The sequence below is a fragment of the Oncorhynchus kisutch genome, linkage group LG28 (genome assembly GCF_002021735.2).
Source record: "Oncorhynchus kisutch isolate 150728-3 linkage group LG28, Okis_V2, whole genome shotgun sequence".
NCBI classification, from domain to species: Eukaryota; Metazoa; Chordata; class Actinopteri; order Salmoniformes; family Salmonidae; genus Oncorhynchus; species Oncorhynchus kisutch.
This window is the reverse complement of record NC_034201.2, coordinates 4347043-4361703: the sequence shown is the minus strand read 5'-3', so window position 1 is coordinate 4361703 and position 14661 is coordinate 4347043. Positions and strand designations below refer to the sequence as shown.

At 43.8% G+C, this 14661-nt stretch overlaps 1 protein-coding gene across 2 annotated transcripts in view; it reads right to left on the bottom strand.

Moving 5' to 3' along the window:
• Positions 1–6185: 6185 nt before the first annotated feature.
• abcg4a (ATP-binding cassette, sub-family G (WHITE), member 4a) overlaps positions 6186–14661 on the bottom strand; it is a 51212-nt gene continuing 42736 nt past the window's right edge. Inside the window, exons 11-16 of one of the 2 annotated variants that reach the window (XM_020464191.2) lie at positions 11664–11832; positions 11344–11444; positions 10981–11139; positions 10667–10785; positions 10183–10416; positions 6186–6398 (exon numbers count right to left, since the gene is read on the bottom strand). In XM_020464191.2, the coding sequence (XP_020319780.1) occupies positions 10191–10416; positions 10667–10785; positions 10981–11139; positions 11344–11444; positions 11664–11832 (774 nt within the window). In that variant the 3' untranslated portion in view covers positions 6186–6398; positions 10183–10190. Of the gene's footprint in view, positions 6399–6878; positions 10417–10666; positions 10786–10980; positions 11140–11343; positions 11445–11663; positions 11833–14661 lie in introns of those variants that run through there. The other variant, XM_020464190.2, reaches the window with a different exon arrangement.

Genomic DNA, 14661 nt, shown 5'->3' with positions numbered 1-14661 from the left:
TGGTAAGTGTTCATGATGATATTCAATAAAAACCCAGAACACTAAACAATAAATTACAACGAGAATTTACAAAACAGAAACAGTACCGTGTGGCCAAAACACTCACATGGAAACAAACACCCACAAACCAAAAGTGAAACCCAGGCTACCTAAAGTATGATTCTCAATCAGAGACAACTAACGACATCTGCCTCTGATTGAGAACCATACTAGGCCGAACACAAAAACCAACATAGAAAAACAAACATAGACTGCCCACCCCAACTCACGCCCTGACCATACTAAAACAAAGAATAAAATAACAGAACTATGGTCAGAACGTGACAGTAGTTAAACACTTTGGGTTGCTGATTATTATATTAGTATAGTGAATGCTAAAAGAATGTAACACTTGTGATTGTGTCCACCCCCTCCAGGTGTCGCTTATCATCCCCGGTGTATATACATGTATCTCTGTGTTTCCTGTCTCTCTGTGCCAGTTTGTCTTGTTTGCCAAGTCAACCAGCGTTTTACTTTGCTGCTGTTTTTCTTTCCCAGTCTCTGTTTATAGTCCTCCTGGTTTCTACCCTTGCCTGTCCTGACTCCAAACCCACCTGCCTGACCACTCTGCCTGTTCTGACTACCAGCCGGTCTTTCCCCTTGTACTGTTTTGGACTCGGATCTGGTTTCTGACCCCTGCCTGGCCTGACCTTGAGACTGCCTATCATCTGGTATTGTTTGGACTCTGACCTGGTTTATGAACTCTCACATGTCCCCAACCTACCTTTGCCTACTCCCTTTGTTATAATACATTTTGGAGCTCTACCATCTGCCTCCTATGTCTGCATTTGGGTTTTGCCTTGTGCCCTCATATGCTGATCCCTATCTTCGTGCAGGGTGCCAGTGTGATGATTGTCCTATTTGCTGGTAATGAATCTTGTGTGTGAAATACATTTTTTATGTTTAATTTTCTGATCCAGATTGACTGTGTTTGGATAACAAAGGTCTAAAACTCAACAAGCAAAGGTTGTTTACTATGTCAGGCACAAGAATATGTACTTTGTTTGTTTAAATTCATGTTTAACAAGAATCATGTAATACTTACTCTTACATTTTTCCAGAAGAAGCTTAGCTTCTTGAGAGGGGAATGTGAAGAAAAAGTACATACTTACCTGATTTATTTGTTTATTAATAGTAAACAATTATATACTTACAATGGGGCAAAAAAGTATTTAGTCAGCCACCAATTGTGAAAGTTCTCCCACCTAAAAAGATGGCAGTGTACCTATGATGAAAATTACAGGCCTCTCTGATCCTTTTAAGTGGGAGAACTTGCACAATTGGTGTCTATAAATACTTTTTTGCCTCACTGTATATATACACTGTATATTCAACTGTGTGTATATATATATATATATATATATATATATTATATACACACAAAAAGTATATAGATATAAAAATATATATGTGTGTGTGTGTGTGTGTGTGTGTGTGTGTGTGTGTGTGTGTGTGTGTGTGTGTGTGTGTGTGTGTGTGTGTGTGTGTGTGTGTGTGTGTGTGTGTGTGTGTACACCCCTATGTGAAAATGTCCAAATTGGGCCCAATTAGCCGTTTTTCCTCCCCGGTGTCATGTGACTCGTTCGTGTTACAAGGTCTCAGGTGTGAATGCGGAGCAGGTATGTTCAATTTGGTGTCATCGCTCTCACACTCCCTCATACTGACTGGTGACTGGAAGATCAACATGGCACCTCATGGCAGAGAACTCTCTAAGGATCTGAAAAAAAGAATTGTTGCTCTACATAAAGATGGCCTGGGCTATAAGAAGATTGCCAAGACCCTGAAACTGAGATGCAGCACGGTGGCCAAGACCATACAGCGGTTTAACTGGACAGGTTCCACTCAGAACAGGCCTCGCCATGGTCGACCAAAGAAGTTGAGTGCACGTGCTCAGCGTCATATCCAGAGGTTGTCTTTGGGAAATAGACATACGAGTGCTGCCAGCATTGCTGCAGAGGTTGAAGGGGTGGGGGGTCAGCATGTCAGTGCTCAGACCATACGCCATACACTGCATCAAATTGGTCTGCATGGCTGTCGTCCCAGAAGGAAGCCTCTTCTAAAGATGATGCACAAGAAAGCCTGCAAACAGTTTGCTGAAGACAAGCAGACTAAGGACATTGATTACTGGAACCATGTCCTGTGGTCTGATGAGACCAAGATAAACTTATTTGGTTCAGATGGTGTCAAGCGTGTGTGGCGCAACCAGGTGAGGAGTACAAAGACAAGTGGCGGTGGGATTGTCATGGTCTGGGGCTGCATGAGTGCTGCCGGCACTGGGGAGCTACAGTTCATTGAGGGAACCATGAATGCCAACATGTACTGTGACATACTGAAGCAGAGCATGATCCCCTCCCTTCGGAGACTGGGCCGCAGGGCAGTATTCCAACATGATAACGACCCCAAACACACCTCCAAGACGACCACTGCCTTGCTAAAGAAGCTGAGGGTAAAGGTGATGGACTGGCCAAGCATGTCTCCAGACCTAAACCTTATTGAGCATCTGTGGGGCATCCTCAAACGGAAGGTGGAGGAGTGCAAGGTCTCTAACATCCACCAGCTCTGTGATGTCATCATGGAGTGGAAGAGGACTCCAGTGGCAACCTGTGAAGCTCTGGTGAACTCCATGCCCAAGAGGGCTAAGGCAGTGCTGGAAAATGATGGTGGCCACACAAAATATTGACACTTTGGGCCCAATTTTGACATTTTCACTTAGGGGTGTACTCACTTTTGTTGCCAGCGGTTTAGACATTAATGGCTGTGTGTTGAGTTATTTTCAGGGGACAGCCAATTTACACTGTTATACAAGCTGTACACTCACTACTTTACATTGTAGCAAAGCAAAGCAAATTTCTTCAGTGTTGTCACATGAAAATATATACTCAAATATTAACAAAAATGTGAGGGGTGAACTCACTTTTGTGATATACTGTATATACTGTACTCGATACCATCTACTGCATCTTGCCTATGCCGTTCTGTTCCATCACTCATTCATATATCTTTATGTACATATTCTTTATCCCTTAACACTGATGTGTATAAGGTAGTCATTTCGGAATATTTAGGTTAGATTACTCGTTGGTTATTACTGCATTTTCGGAACTAGAAGCACAAGCATTTCGCTACACTCGCATTAACATCTGCTAACCATGTGTATGTGACAAATAAAATTTGATTTGATTTAGAATGTGCTGATTATGTGCTTCAAACTCCTGATAGAAAATGCCAATCTCGTGTGTGACACATTAACATGTTGAAGGCATACCACACCCGACCCATCACCCAGTTAGATAGTTCAAAAACAGCGGAAGGTACTACTGTCTCTGCTTCTGCTGCTATGATAGTGGGCTGTCATATTGATGATGTTGATGGAGACGGATTAGAGTTGCGCAATACTCCGCAGCAGTGCGTTAGATTGCCCAACTCAGAAATGCTGCTGTCTCTCTATCACTATCTGGTTCATTTAACCAATGGACAGGCTGATGATATTGTGAGGCTACTACACAGTTTTCCATGTCTCTTTAATGATGTTCCTTCTCGCACAAGCGTGTTGGAACATGACATTAATGTTGGAAATGCTGCCCCTATCAAGCAACACCCATATCGTGTCAACGCTTCTAAGAGGAAGATAATGATGGATGAGGTGAGATATTTGTTGGAGAATGACCTGGCTACGCCAAGTTCAAGCCCTTGGAGTTCTCCTTGCATTCTGGTTCCTAAACCTGATGGTACGTCCTTAAAAAAGGTTACTGGCAGGTTCCGTTAACCTCACGTGCTTCTGAGATTTCTGCCTTTGTGACCCCAGACAACTTCCTACAGTACTCAGTCATTGCTTTTGGGATGCGGAATGCACCAGCTACTTTCCAACGACTGGTTAATGCCGTATCTAGTGATTCATTCGTCTGAGTGGTCAGATCATGTTGACTCTCTAAGGGTAGTATGTGAACGTTTGGAAACTGCTTCTCTAAACCCTGAACTTGGCAGTGTAAGTTTGGGAAGGCTACTGTTACCTATCTCGGCAAAGAGGTCGGCCATGGACAGGTGCGCCCTGTTGATGCCAAGGTCTTGGCTATAACTGCATTCCCGCACCTACCACCAGACAAGAGCTACGCTGCTTTTTGGGGATGGTTGGCTACTACCGTAGTGTCTGTAAATATTTCTCTGCAGTAGTTGCTCCATTGACCGATTTATTCAGTCCGGCAAGATCGTTTGAGTGGTCCTCTGATTGTAAGGTAGCTTTTGATACTGCGAAAACACTCTTATGTAATACCCCTGTACGGATTTTGAACAACAGTTTAATTAAACTTGAGGTAGATGCTAGTGCCAGAGGTGCTGGTGCTGTTCTACTGCAGCAGGACAAGAGTGGAGTGGATCTTCCTGTTTGCTATATTTCACGAAAATTTAACAAATGTCAGAAAAATTATGCAACTATCGAACAAGAAGCTCAAGCTTTGTTGTTGTCTCTGCAATACTTTGAAGTATATATTGGTTCCAGTGCCCTACCAGTGATTGTATTATACTGATCATAACCCCTTAACGTTTCTCCACTGGATGTACAACCAGAACCAGCGTCTTATGCGTTGGGTGCTTATTGTGCAAAATTATAATTTGGAGATTCGCCACAAAAAGGGTTCTGATAATGTATTGGCAGATGCTTTGTCTCATGTGTAAATATGATAATTTTTGGTATGTTTTGTAAATACTGTAGTCACAATCCCCATGGGTTGCTCTTTTAATAAGTGTGTGTGTATCCTGTGTGTTTATTTCTTTTCTCTCCTTCTCCCCTCCTCACAGGTGGCAATCATCATTCCCCAATCAGTCATCAATCAGAAGACACACCTCCTCCTGTTTCCATTACCCAATCACATCCCCTTTCCCTTGGTTTAAAAAACCCATTCAGTTGTTTTCTCTAGAGCTCTTTCTCTCTGTGTCTCTCCCTCCCTCTCTATTTTTATGCAGAGGTCTCGCTTTTGGTTTTGCAACTACATTTCACTTTTTCCGTAGTGTTGTTTTGTTATGGTGTTTGACTGTTTGTTTGATGGTGGGAAAGGGGGTACCAAGACAAGTTGCCCATGGGCACACACTACCCATAGGTAAACTTTGTTAAATACACTAGTTAGAACTGGGTGGACCACCCACTGTATTTTTAGTTAGTTAGCTAGCTGTTGTTGAAGCAGGTAGACTAGCTTAGGGGTGTTTTTGAATACTTATTTCTTTCCTTGGGTCCAGCTCAGCCCCTTTTCCAGCTCCCCTTTACCGTGTGTTTAAAAATAAACCATGAGTGTCTGACTGTAATTTAGTTGTCTGTGGTTTTTCGTTCTCACATGCTTTTTCATTACTATATGAGTTATGTTATGGGTCTCGTTACCATCCACCTTAGAATGCCGGGCCAAAGGGATTCGTAACAGTCCCCATGTGCAGTGGCAAACCGTAGTCTGGCTTTTTTATGTTGGTTTTGGAGCAGTGGCTTCTTCCTTGCTGAGCGGCCATTCAGGTTATGTCGCTATAGGACTTGTTTAACTGTGGATGTAGATACTTTTGTACCTGTTTCCTCCAGCATCTTCACAAGGTCCTTTGCTGTTCTGGGATTGATTTGCACTTTTCGCACCAAAGTACGTTAATCTCTAGGAGACAGAACATGTCTCCTTCCTGAGCGGTGTGATGGCTGCGTGGTCCCATGGTGTTTATACTTGCGTACGATTGTTTGTACAGATGAGCGTGGTCCCTTCAGGTGTTTGGAAATTGCTCCCAAGGATGAACCAGACTTGTGGAGATCCACAATTTTTTTCTGAGGTCTTGGCTGATTTCTTTTGATTTTCCCATGATGTCAAGCAAAGAGGCACTGAGTTCGAAGGTAGGCCTTGAAATACATCCACAGGTACACCTCCAATTGACTCAAATGATGTCAATTAGCCTAACACAAGCTTCTAAAGCCATGGCATAATTTCCTGGAATTTTCCAAGCTGTTTAAAGGCACAGTCAACTTAGTGTATGTAATCTTCTGACCCTCTGGAATTGTGATACAGTGAATTATAAGTGAAATAATCTGTAAACAATTGTTGGGAACATTACTTGTGTCATGCACAAAGTAGATGTCCTAACCGACTTGCCAAAACTGTAGTTTATTAACAAGAAATGTGTGGAGTGGTTGAAAAACAAGATTTAATGACTCCAACCTAAGTGTATGTAAACTTCGAACTTCAACTGTATATAGGCTAGTGTTCCATCAACAGCTGTTGATCAGACAAGTTGTTGCTTGAAATACATTTCCGGTGGCAGCAGGGGGCTCCCTTACCCACAAACTGCTGTCGTCTGATGCTGAGGATGATGACATCAGTAGTTCAAAGACATACCGGTATCTGCCAAAATAAAGGAAACAGTTGAGTAAATTTAAGGATACAAAGTATACTGAAAGCAGGTGCTTCCACACAGGTGTGGTTCGAGTTAATTAAGCAATTAACATCCCATCATGCTTAGGTCATGTGTAGAAAGGCCCAGTTTCCCATTATTTTGGCTACCATGGATAGAATAAGAGATCTCAGCCACTTTGAAAGAAGGGTCTCAAAGGGACATAGAGTGTGTAAAGGGTTGTGTGACGGTGTGTGTGTGTGTGTGTGTGTGTGTGTGTCAGTCACCAGATCTGAACCCGATTGGGAGATTCTGGTGCGGTGCCTCAGATAGTGTTTTCTACTACCATCAACAAAATACCAAATTATGGAATTTCTTGTGAAAGAATGGTGTCACATATTCTTTCCTATATTAGATCGGACATTTATGTATATCCTCTAATTAAAATTTTAAAAACTCACCAAAACATGAATATTCAAACAAATCTTATCTTGGAACAGGTTATAAATAATTGTCTTTATTGTAATCTTCTGAACTGCGTTCAGTACACAGAACTTGCATTGTTGAAGTTGATAGAACAATTACATCAACAGAATGATAAACAAACCAAATAAACACAACAAGATAAGACATTATAGTAAGACAAAAATAAGTTTTGGTGGTGTAAACGGTCTGTTATTCCACTATAAATAATCAATATCCAGCAGCATCATTGCCCATCATACCAGTGCAACACTCCGAAGGATAATCAATGATCATCATTAGCCATGCATGAATACAATGCAAAATTCTGCACTGACTGGCATTTCCCAAAACGCGTCATATGCGGAGCTTAACACAATGCAAACATAACAATGATAGATTTTCTGGCTGAGCCACAGTGGCACGTCACATTCTTCTCGCCCTAAAATCAGTCTGCAAAGAGATAAAATGCCCTTGGATGGGTATTGCACACATAGCATGGATAGGCTACAGCAAAGAATTCTCTATCATTTGCAGAACATATTTTGGGGGGGATATCCAGCTCTTGTACAAAGACGTTGGATGTGCATCTATTTCCATACAGAAAAACAACTAAGCAGGTCAGAGACATAACATGAGCACTGTAAAAAATATCTGAGGAGGAGAAATTAGGTAAAACTGACAAAGCAGAGAGACTATTGCTATTTGTAAGAGATTCAAGACAATCTGTTCTGTTGTCTTCCTTTATTAAGAGACTAAGACTAAGCCACAGGAACAGAGACTAAATATACATTATCATTCTAATCCTGCTTTAAGGCTGAATTCACATACAGCTCCCCAACCACACTTGTAGCCTGGTCCCATACTGTATGTGAGGTAGACAACTCTTCTTTCTTGTCATGCCAAACATAATGTATCGCATGGCAATGATAGAAGAGTTGGTTACAGCACATACATTTCTACTCAACTGGCTCTCCCTCTATAATAGAATATTGCACAATGGACTTGAAACTAGGTATAATAACATCCTGGTATTTTTTTTTTAAACTGAAATTACAATATCGGTAAGTACTATTCAGACAGCCTCAGACTTCTGTGTCTGCTGTCTAGTTCACATCTTTGTATCCCTGCTTTAGAATGTACACCATCACTGTCAAGGAATCATGGGTATCCAGAGTAAATGTCACAAAGAAAGAGCAAGTAAAACTCTGGTACCAACTTGGGTAAATATTTGGGGAGGGAATAAGATCAAACTTTAGTGGGTCACCATTCCTCTATATAATGTTTCAAATTTTATAGTTCATTATTTCCTTCCACAAATCATCATGCAACAATTAGTTGCTGACCCCTTCAAGCAGCACTTTTCACATGGATATATAAAAATTAAATTAAATACAAAAAAAGAAGCAATAAACATACATCAAAAAGTGCATTTGTACATTTTCTTTACAGCATAACATACTCACTGTACAATCATGTGATTATATACTGACATTATTATTACAAGTTCTGAATACACAGGACATGGTGGTGTTATAAATCCATTGTGCCAATTATAATGAGGATTACGACGTAGCATAGTTTGAGTCAGAAATCTTTCCATAGCAATATAGTCTATTGGAAAAAAAGATTTGCATTGCCTTGTGACACAGAGAAGCTTGGCTAAACATAGCTGTGTATATGGTTGTGTGTGTGTGTGTGTGTGTGTGTGTGTGTGTGTGTGTGTGTGTGTGTGTGTGTGTATCTATGTCTGTGTATGAGTGTTAGCATATGGTCTATGTGCAAATAATGTGCATTGAAGCGAACAGAGCTCAGACCATTCCAGTGCAGAGGCACAAGAACTGCCCAGCCATTATCTCAAGTACCTAGCAACAATGGTTTTCACAACACACATGTGCCTGTCAGACTGCCAGAATGCAAAACAACAGAATAGAACAGTAATTGAATTTCTCTAGAAGAGAAGGAGTCTACATTCTTTTTAACAAGCAAAAACAAGCAGTTTACGCTTTTTGTCTTGGGTCCAAATGGTGACACCATTTGATTTGCAGGAAAGCACACATTGTCTACCACAGAGTTGGCTATTGCAATTACACAAACAAACAAAAAATAAGTCACTCCTTAAGTTCAGCCATCAAGTCCCCCTCATGTCAAGAAAAACACTGTATTATCTTCTGTTGAGGGGGCTGCAGTCCAGTAAAATTTCTGTGAAGATCCAGTTCTGGAATGTTCTCCCAATCAACTACAACACAGCATGGTTACAATAGAAACATAATGTTGAGTGTCAATGTTTGGGAAGTAGACCCACACCCTCTCTCACTCTCCTCATCTGAAATGCATTCTGATTATGGGGCTGTGTCCAGATCCTCAACACTTCTCCAAAAGTGTGCACAGTCTTGCATACTTCCCTGTCAGGGAGTTCACATTCTCAAGTCCACTTATGTCCATCCATCTTTGATTTAATTGACAAAATGAAACCTGCCATATTCTGTGGTCCACATCCAGAATAGTCAGGGTGGTGGGCTTACCCAAAAGATCCTGGGAGGACTATGACATCACAGGAAATGGAGACAAATGACGACATATTGTTATGGATCTTCTGGCTGTCTTTCTGCCATGTCTGGTGTATACTCATTTAGAGAGAACACTGTCCAGTGATTTGAAACCCCTGGAACTCTGTTCCAAGACCAATTCTCTGATCCAGTGGGGACTCAGTTCCATTGCAAACAGCCAAAGGAAAGGGAGGAATACTTTCAGAGACGTTTCTTTAGTCCAGACCTCCCCCAGCCCTGAAGTCCTCTTCTCATGTCTCATGTTCACCACATGTCCATATTTCAACCTTTTTGTCCGGGCACAGTGTTTGTGCAATTGTCCTTTGGGATGTCTTTGGGTTTCAGTGGAAATGTTTAAGGACAGGAGAAGTGTAGCCTTGCGGGTGGAAACAAACTGACACAGTCCTGTCCCATCTCGTACCAAGAGGTTTGTGTGTCCTTAACCTTCGTAAATAGGACAGGAGTTGAGCTCTTGGATGCAGTGCAGTGTGGGCTGTTGGGATTGTCCCCCACCAGCTACTGTACATCTCCTCTTCATTCCATAGAGACACATGCTTTATACTGTAGTTACTATATTGGGTATCTGTTTGTTTGTGTATAGTTCTTTTACACAGTATTGTTGGATAATAAAGGTTAAATACTGTAAACAAATTGGATTACTGTAAGGACATTTTAAACTAAAATGACTTATAGTAAGGGAGGGGAAACTATAATTTGTGGTCTTAAGTTATTGTCCTTTTTTAATAAAAAGATAAAACCTAAAACATTTTTTTTTTTTACGTACTCTTCGTCTTATCGCTCTGCTATGACTTTGTATTTGAGCACCAGGTATGTAGCCAGTCTGAGGACCAGGAAGAACACACCCAGAACCAGGAAGTCCACATAGAGCTTAGCATCCTCCACGTCCAGTAGCTGTAGAACCTCCTCGGGCTTCTGGAACTTACACACCACCCCAGGACACTCCAGCTCCGAACGATTCATCCCATAGATGGACAGGATCACCCCCTCAAAGCCATACCTGGTAGGAGAAGTGGAGAAGGAGAAGTTGAATGAGTAACACAAACACCCTGCACAGAGTAACATAATGAGCAGGTTTACCAGATTGTTGGAGAGCATTCCACATAACCCAAGCTGGAAGACACAGCATAATATCCTCTCAACACATTATGATATTCTCTAATTGGTTAATTGAATGTCCTGCACTTGAGCACGAAGGTAGCAAAGGAAAGGATTCAAAGGATTTTATAGCCCCAACAAAGCAGACTCACCTGACATAGGACACATAGGAGCTCCATTGCAGGTACTTGGGGATGGTGTCAAAGTTGACAAAGAATCCAGAGAACAGGAGCACTGGGATGGCTGTGACTGGGCCCACGAAGGTCGCCACCTGGAGAGAGGGAAGTTCAGTTATTCACAAAACAACACCACAACTCCTCTGAAGAGTGGGAAACTGAGTGAGTCCGTGTGCAGGAGCAGACTGCTATATCATTTTGAAATGATAAAACAGGAATATCTGCTGTGCTGCGCAGGCCAATTGGTTGTGCGTGGTAGTACCGGTCTGTAAACGGCTGACCCACAGTACCTGTAAGGAGGTGGAGGCGGCCCCAATGAGGAGGCCTAGGGACTGGGCTACCAAGGCGGTAGAGGTGGACAAGGCCATGAAGAGCAGGTACCGCACTGCCTCAGGAGGCTGCTCTGTCATCCAGTACACTATACTGCAGTACATGATGGGACAGATCACCTGGGGGGAGGGAGAGGGGAGACATAAAAACAAAGGGAGGGAGGGGAGAGTGGTAAAGAGAGTGAGGGAGCAAGAGAGAAACACATACAGAGATAGATTGAATGTAGTTGTCTCATGCCCTAAGGAAGCGACCATATAGTATTATTTTCTCTTGCTGTTTTGTAAAGAAAAATACATCAAAGTCAACTTAGCCACACAGCTCACCTGGAAGGGTATGTCCGCCATGGTTTTGGCCAGGAAGTAGGCTTTCAGGCTGTACCAGTAGTTGAGATGTTCCCTCAGAAACACTGACATCTCCAGAGGAACTGTGAAACACATAAACCGCGTATGAGTACAATACATTTATTGTAACTAGTGTTGTCTCAGATCTGTTTGTGCTGTCTTACCAACTCATATGGACACATCATAAAGTAGACCACGGGACCATTAGGCAAGACAGCACAAACAGATCTGAGACCAGATTGCTAGAACATGTTCACAAGGTAACATTGTTCCACCCTCCCCATGTTCTCGCTGTCTCTTACAGGTGAGGACGGTGGGCATCAGGGCAGCGAACATGAGGAAGAGCATGGAGAAGAAGAGGAAGCCAGTGTTGTTGAAGACCTTGCTGGCATCATTGCCAATGTTGAGATAGAGCAGACCGATCAGAATTCCTATACATATGTGGGACATCACTCTGAGGTGGGTTAACACCTGCGAACACACACAGAAAAGCATGCCTCAATTTAGTACGCAACATAATTAAATAAAATGTTATTGGTCACATACACATGGTTAGCAGATGTTAATGCGAGTGTAGCGAAATGCTTGTGCTTCTAGTTCCGACAATGCAGTAATAACCAACGAGTAATCTAACCTAACAATTTCACAACAACTACCTTATACACACAAGTGTAAAGGGATGAACAATATGTCACGCCCTGGTCTTAGTATTTTGTGTTTTCTTTCTTTATTTGGTCAGGCCAGGGTGTGACATGGGTTTATTTTGTGGTGTGTTTTTGTTGGGATTGTGGTTTAGTATGGTTGTCTAGAAAAGTCTATGGTTGCCTGAGGCGGTTCTCAGTCAGAGGCAGGTGATTATCGTTGTCTCTGATTGGGAACCATATTTAGGCAGCCATATTCTTTGAGTGTTTGGTGGGTGATTGTTCCTGTCTCAGTGTTTTGTTTGCACCAGATAGCCTCAGTCACTTTGGATTTTCTTTTTTCATTGTTTTGGAAGAGAAGAGAACGAGCGCCATTCTCCTTGCGGAGATGGTGCTAAATACATCAACACGGTCGGTCCCTGGGATTGGGCTGGCCAACACGATTCGTTTTGCTTGGAAGGAAAAGGAGTTGGAGCCTTTAGGACGGGAAACTTTTGGAAGGATAATATTGATGGGGATTCTAAAGCTGACGGTGAAGGACGTGTTTTGTTTCCAAGGCAACTCGTTGGAGGGAGCATACGATGTGGCACTATATACAGAGGAGAAACACGATGATATCCTGAGAAGGGCAAGAGCAGTGGGAGGCGAGAGGCCGATGAGCCACTATGAAATAACAAGCCCGGCGAAGAATAACTTTAGGGTTGTAACTGTCAACATTTACAACCCATACGTTAAGGATGAAGAGGTGAGGGCCTTTCTGGGGAGATACATGGATAACGTCTCCTCAGCAAGGCACCTCAAAGACTCCCTTGGGTTTTGGAATGGGAGGAGAGGCTTCCAGGCCCTCCTCAGAGAGGACCCAAAGGGACATGGTGGCTACCTCCATCCTCCTGCTATGTTCTCCCTAGGGGCTGACAGGGGGACGTTGTTTTATACACGTCAGCCCCCATTTTGCAGGCGCTGTATGGCCTACGGCCACATATTCGCCTCGTGCAGCACAAGAAAATGCAGATTTTGTGGATCTGAGGAACACGAGGCGAAGGATTGTGACAAGCCTAAGGCGTGCCACGGGTGTGGCTCGTCAGCACACCTGTGGCGGGGGTGCCCGGCTCGTCAGAGGTCATATGCGTCTGCGGCTGGGGGGGGAGCAGGAGCGGGGGATGGGGGAAGAAGAGGGGGGGAAGGAAGCAAGCCTCATGACCAGAGTACAGGTCCAGAGGGGAAGGCCGCAAGGAAGGAGGAGGAGCAAGAAGCGGCGGATGGAAGAGAGAAGGAAACGGAAGGCACGGGAGTAGGAGAACCAGGAAAAGCGGCGGAAGAAGGCAACCGAGTGGAGGAGCATGAGAGAGAAGAAAGCGAGGGAGGAGTGTTGGAGAAGGAGACGGTGGAAGAGCAAGTGGACTGGGGGGAAAGTGCCCTGGTGGAAGAGATGAGGGGTATGGTGGAGGAGCTGGTGGGGGGGGAGGGTGGTATCTCTCCACTACCGCCATCACCAAAGAAGAGAATGAAGAGGAGGGTGCGATTGGCCGATAGTGAGAGGGAGGGGATGGCCAAGAGAGTGATGGGGGTGGGAGAAACCTCTGGGTTGCTGCTGGTTTCCCCAGGCCCTCAACTTCTGTTGGGTGGGGACACACCTAACAAGACTCAGGACTGGGTACAGGAGGAGGTGGGGAGTTTTTTGTTTGGGGACTCAGCCTCCCCGATTTTTTTCCAATCCAGCTGCAGCACTGGGGAGGGGGAGGATTGTGGGGGTAGACCCAGGGTGCAGGGCACCCCGGAGCCAAACACTATTCCTGCATCCTGGGTTGGTGAGATGGAGGAAGTGGGGGGGATGTCGGGAGTACGGATGGTGTTTTCACCGGTAGATATGGAGCAGGGGAGCATCGGGTGAGTCTCCTGTTTTTGTTTTTTTCTGTCTGGGTTTAGAATTTGAGTGTATTACATGTTTTTATTTGATTCTTTCATGGGGTCTAATTTTACTTTGTTACTTTAAATGTAAGGGGTTTAAGGGATTTTGTTAAGAGGAGGGCGGTTTTTAGTTATTTGGAGGGTGTGGGGTTTGATTTTTGTTTTTTACAGGAGGTTCACCTGAGGGATGGAGGGGATGTTAGTAGGTTTAAGAGGGAGTGGGACAAGGGGGAGTCGGTTTGGGGTATTGGGGGGGTGCACTCATCGGGGGTAGGGATTTTGTGTGGGCACAGGGAGGTAAAAGTGGAGGATTCTTTTGTGGTAATGCAGGGGAGGGTTATAGGGGTGGATGTCACGATAAGGGATTGTAAATTTAGATTAGTGGTGGTGTATGGGCCACAGGTGGTGGCAGACAGGAGGGAGATGGTGGAATGTCTGACGCCCCTGTGTGTCACAAATAGGAAATTAGTGATAGGGGGGGATTTTAATACAGATTTAGGAATAGGGGGGGATAGCAGTGCAGGCGCCATTACCAGGCTAATGGCTTGCCATGGTCTGGTTGATGGTGGTCTGCACACTACTCCGAAAATGGCCGGTCCTACATGGCGCAACTCCAGGGGGGTTGAGCGGAGGCTCGACTATATTTTTGTACCCAGGTCTTTGGGTAAGTTGTCTGGGCGGCTGTTGCCTGTTTTCTTTTCGGATCACGACGGGGTGCTCCTGCAGGTGGGGTCTCCAGTCTGCCTCTTTG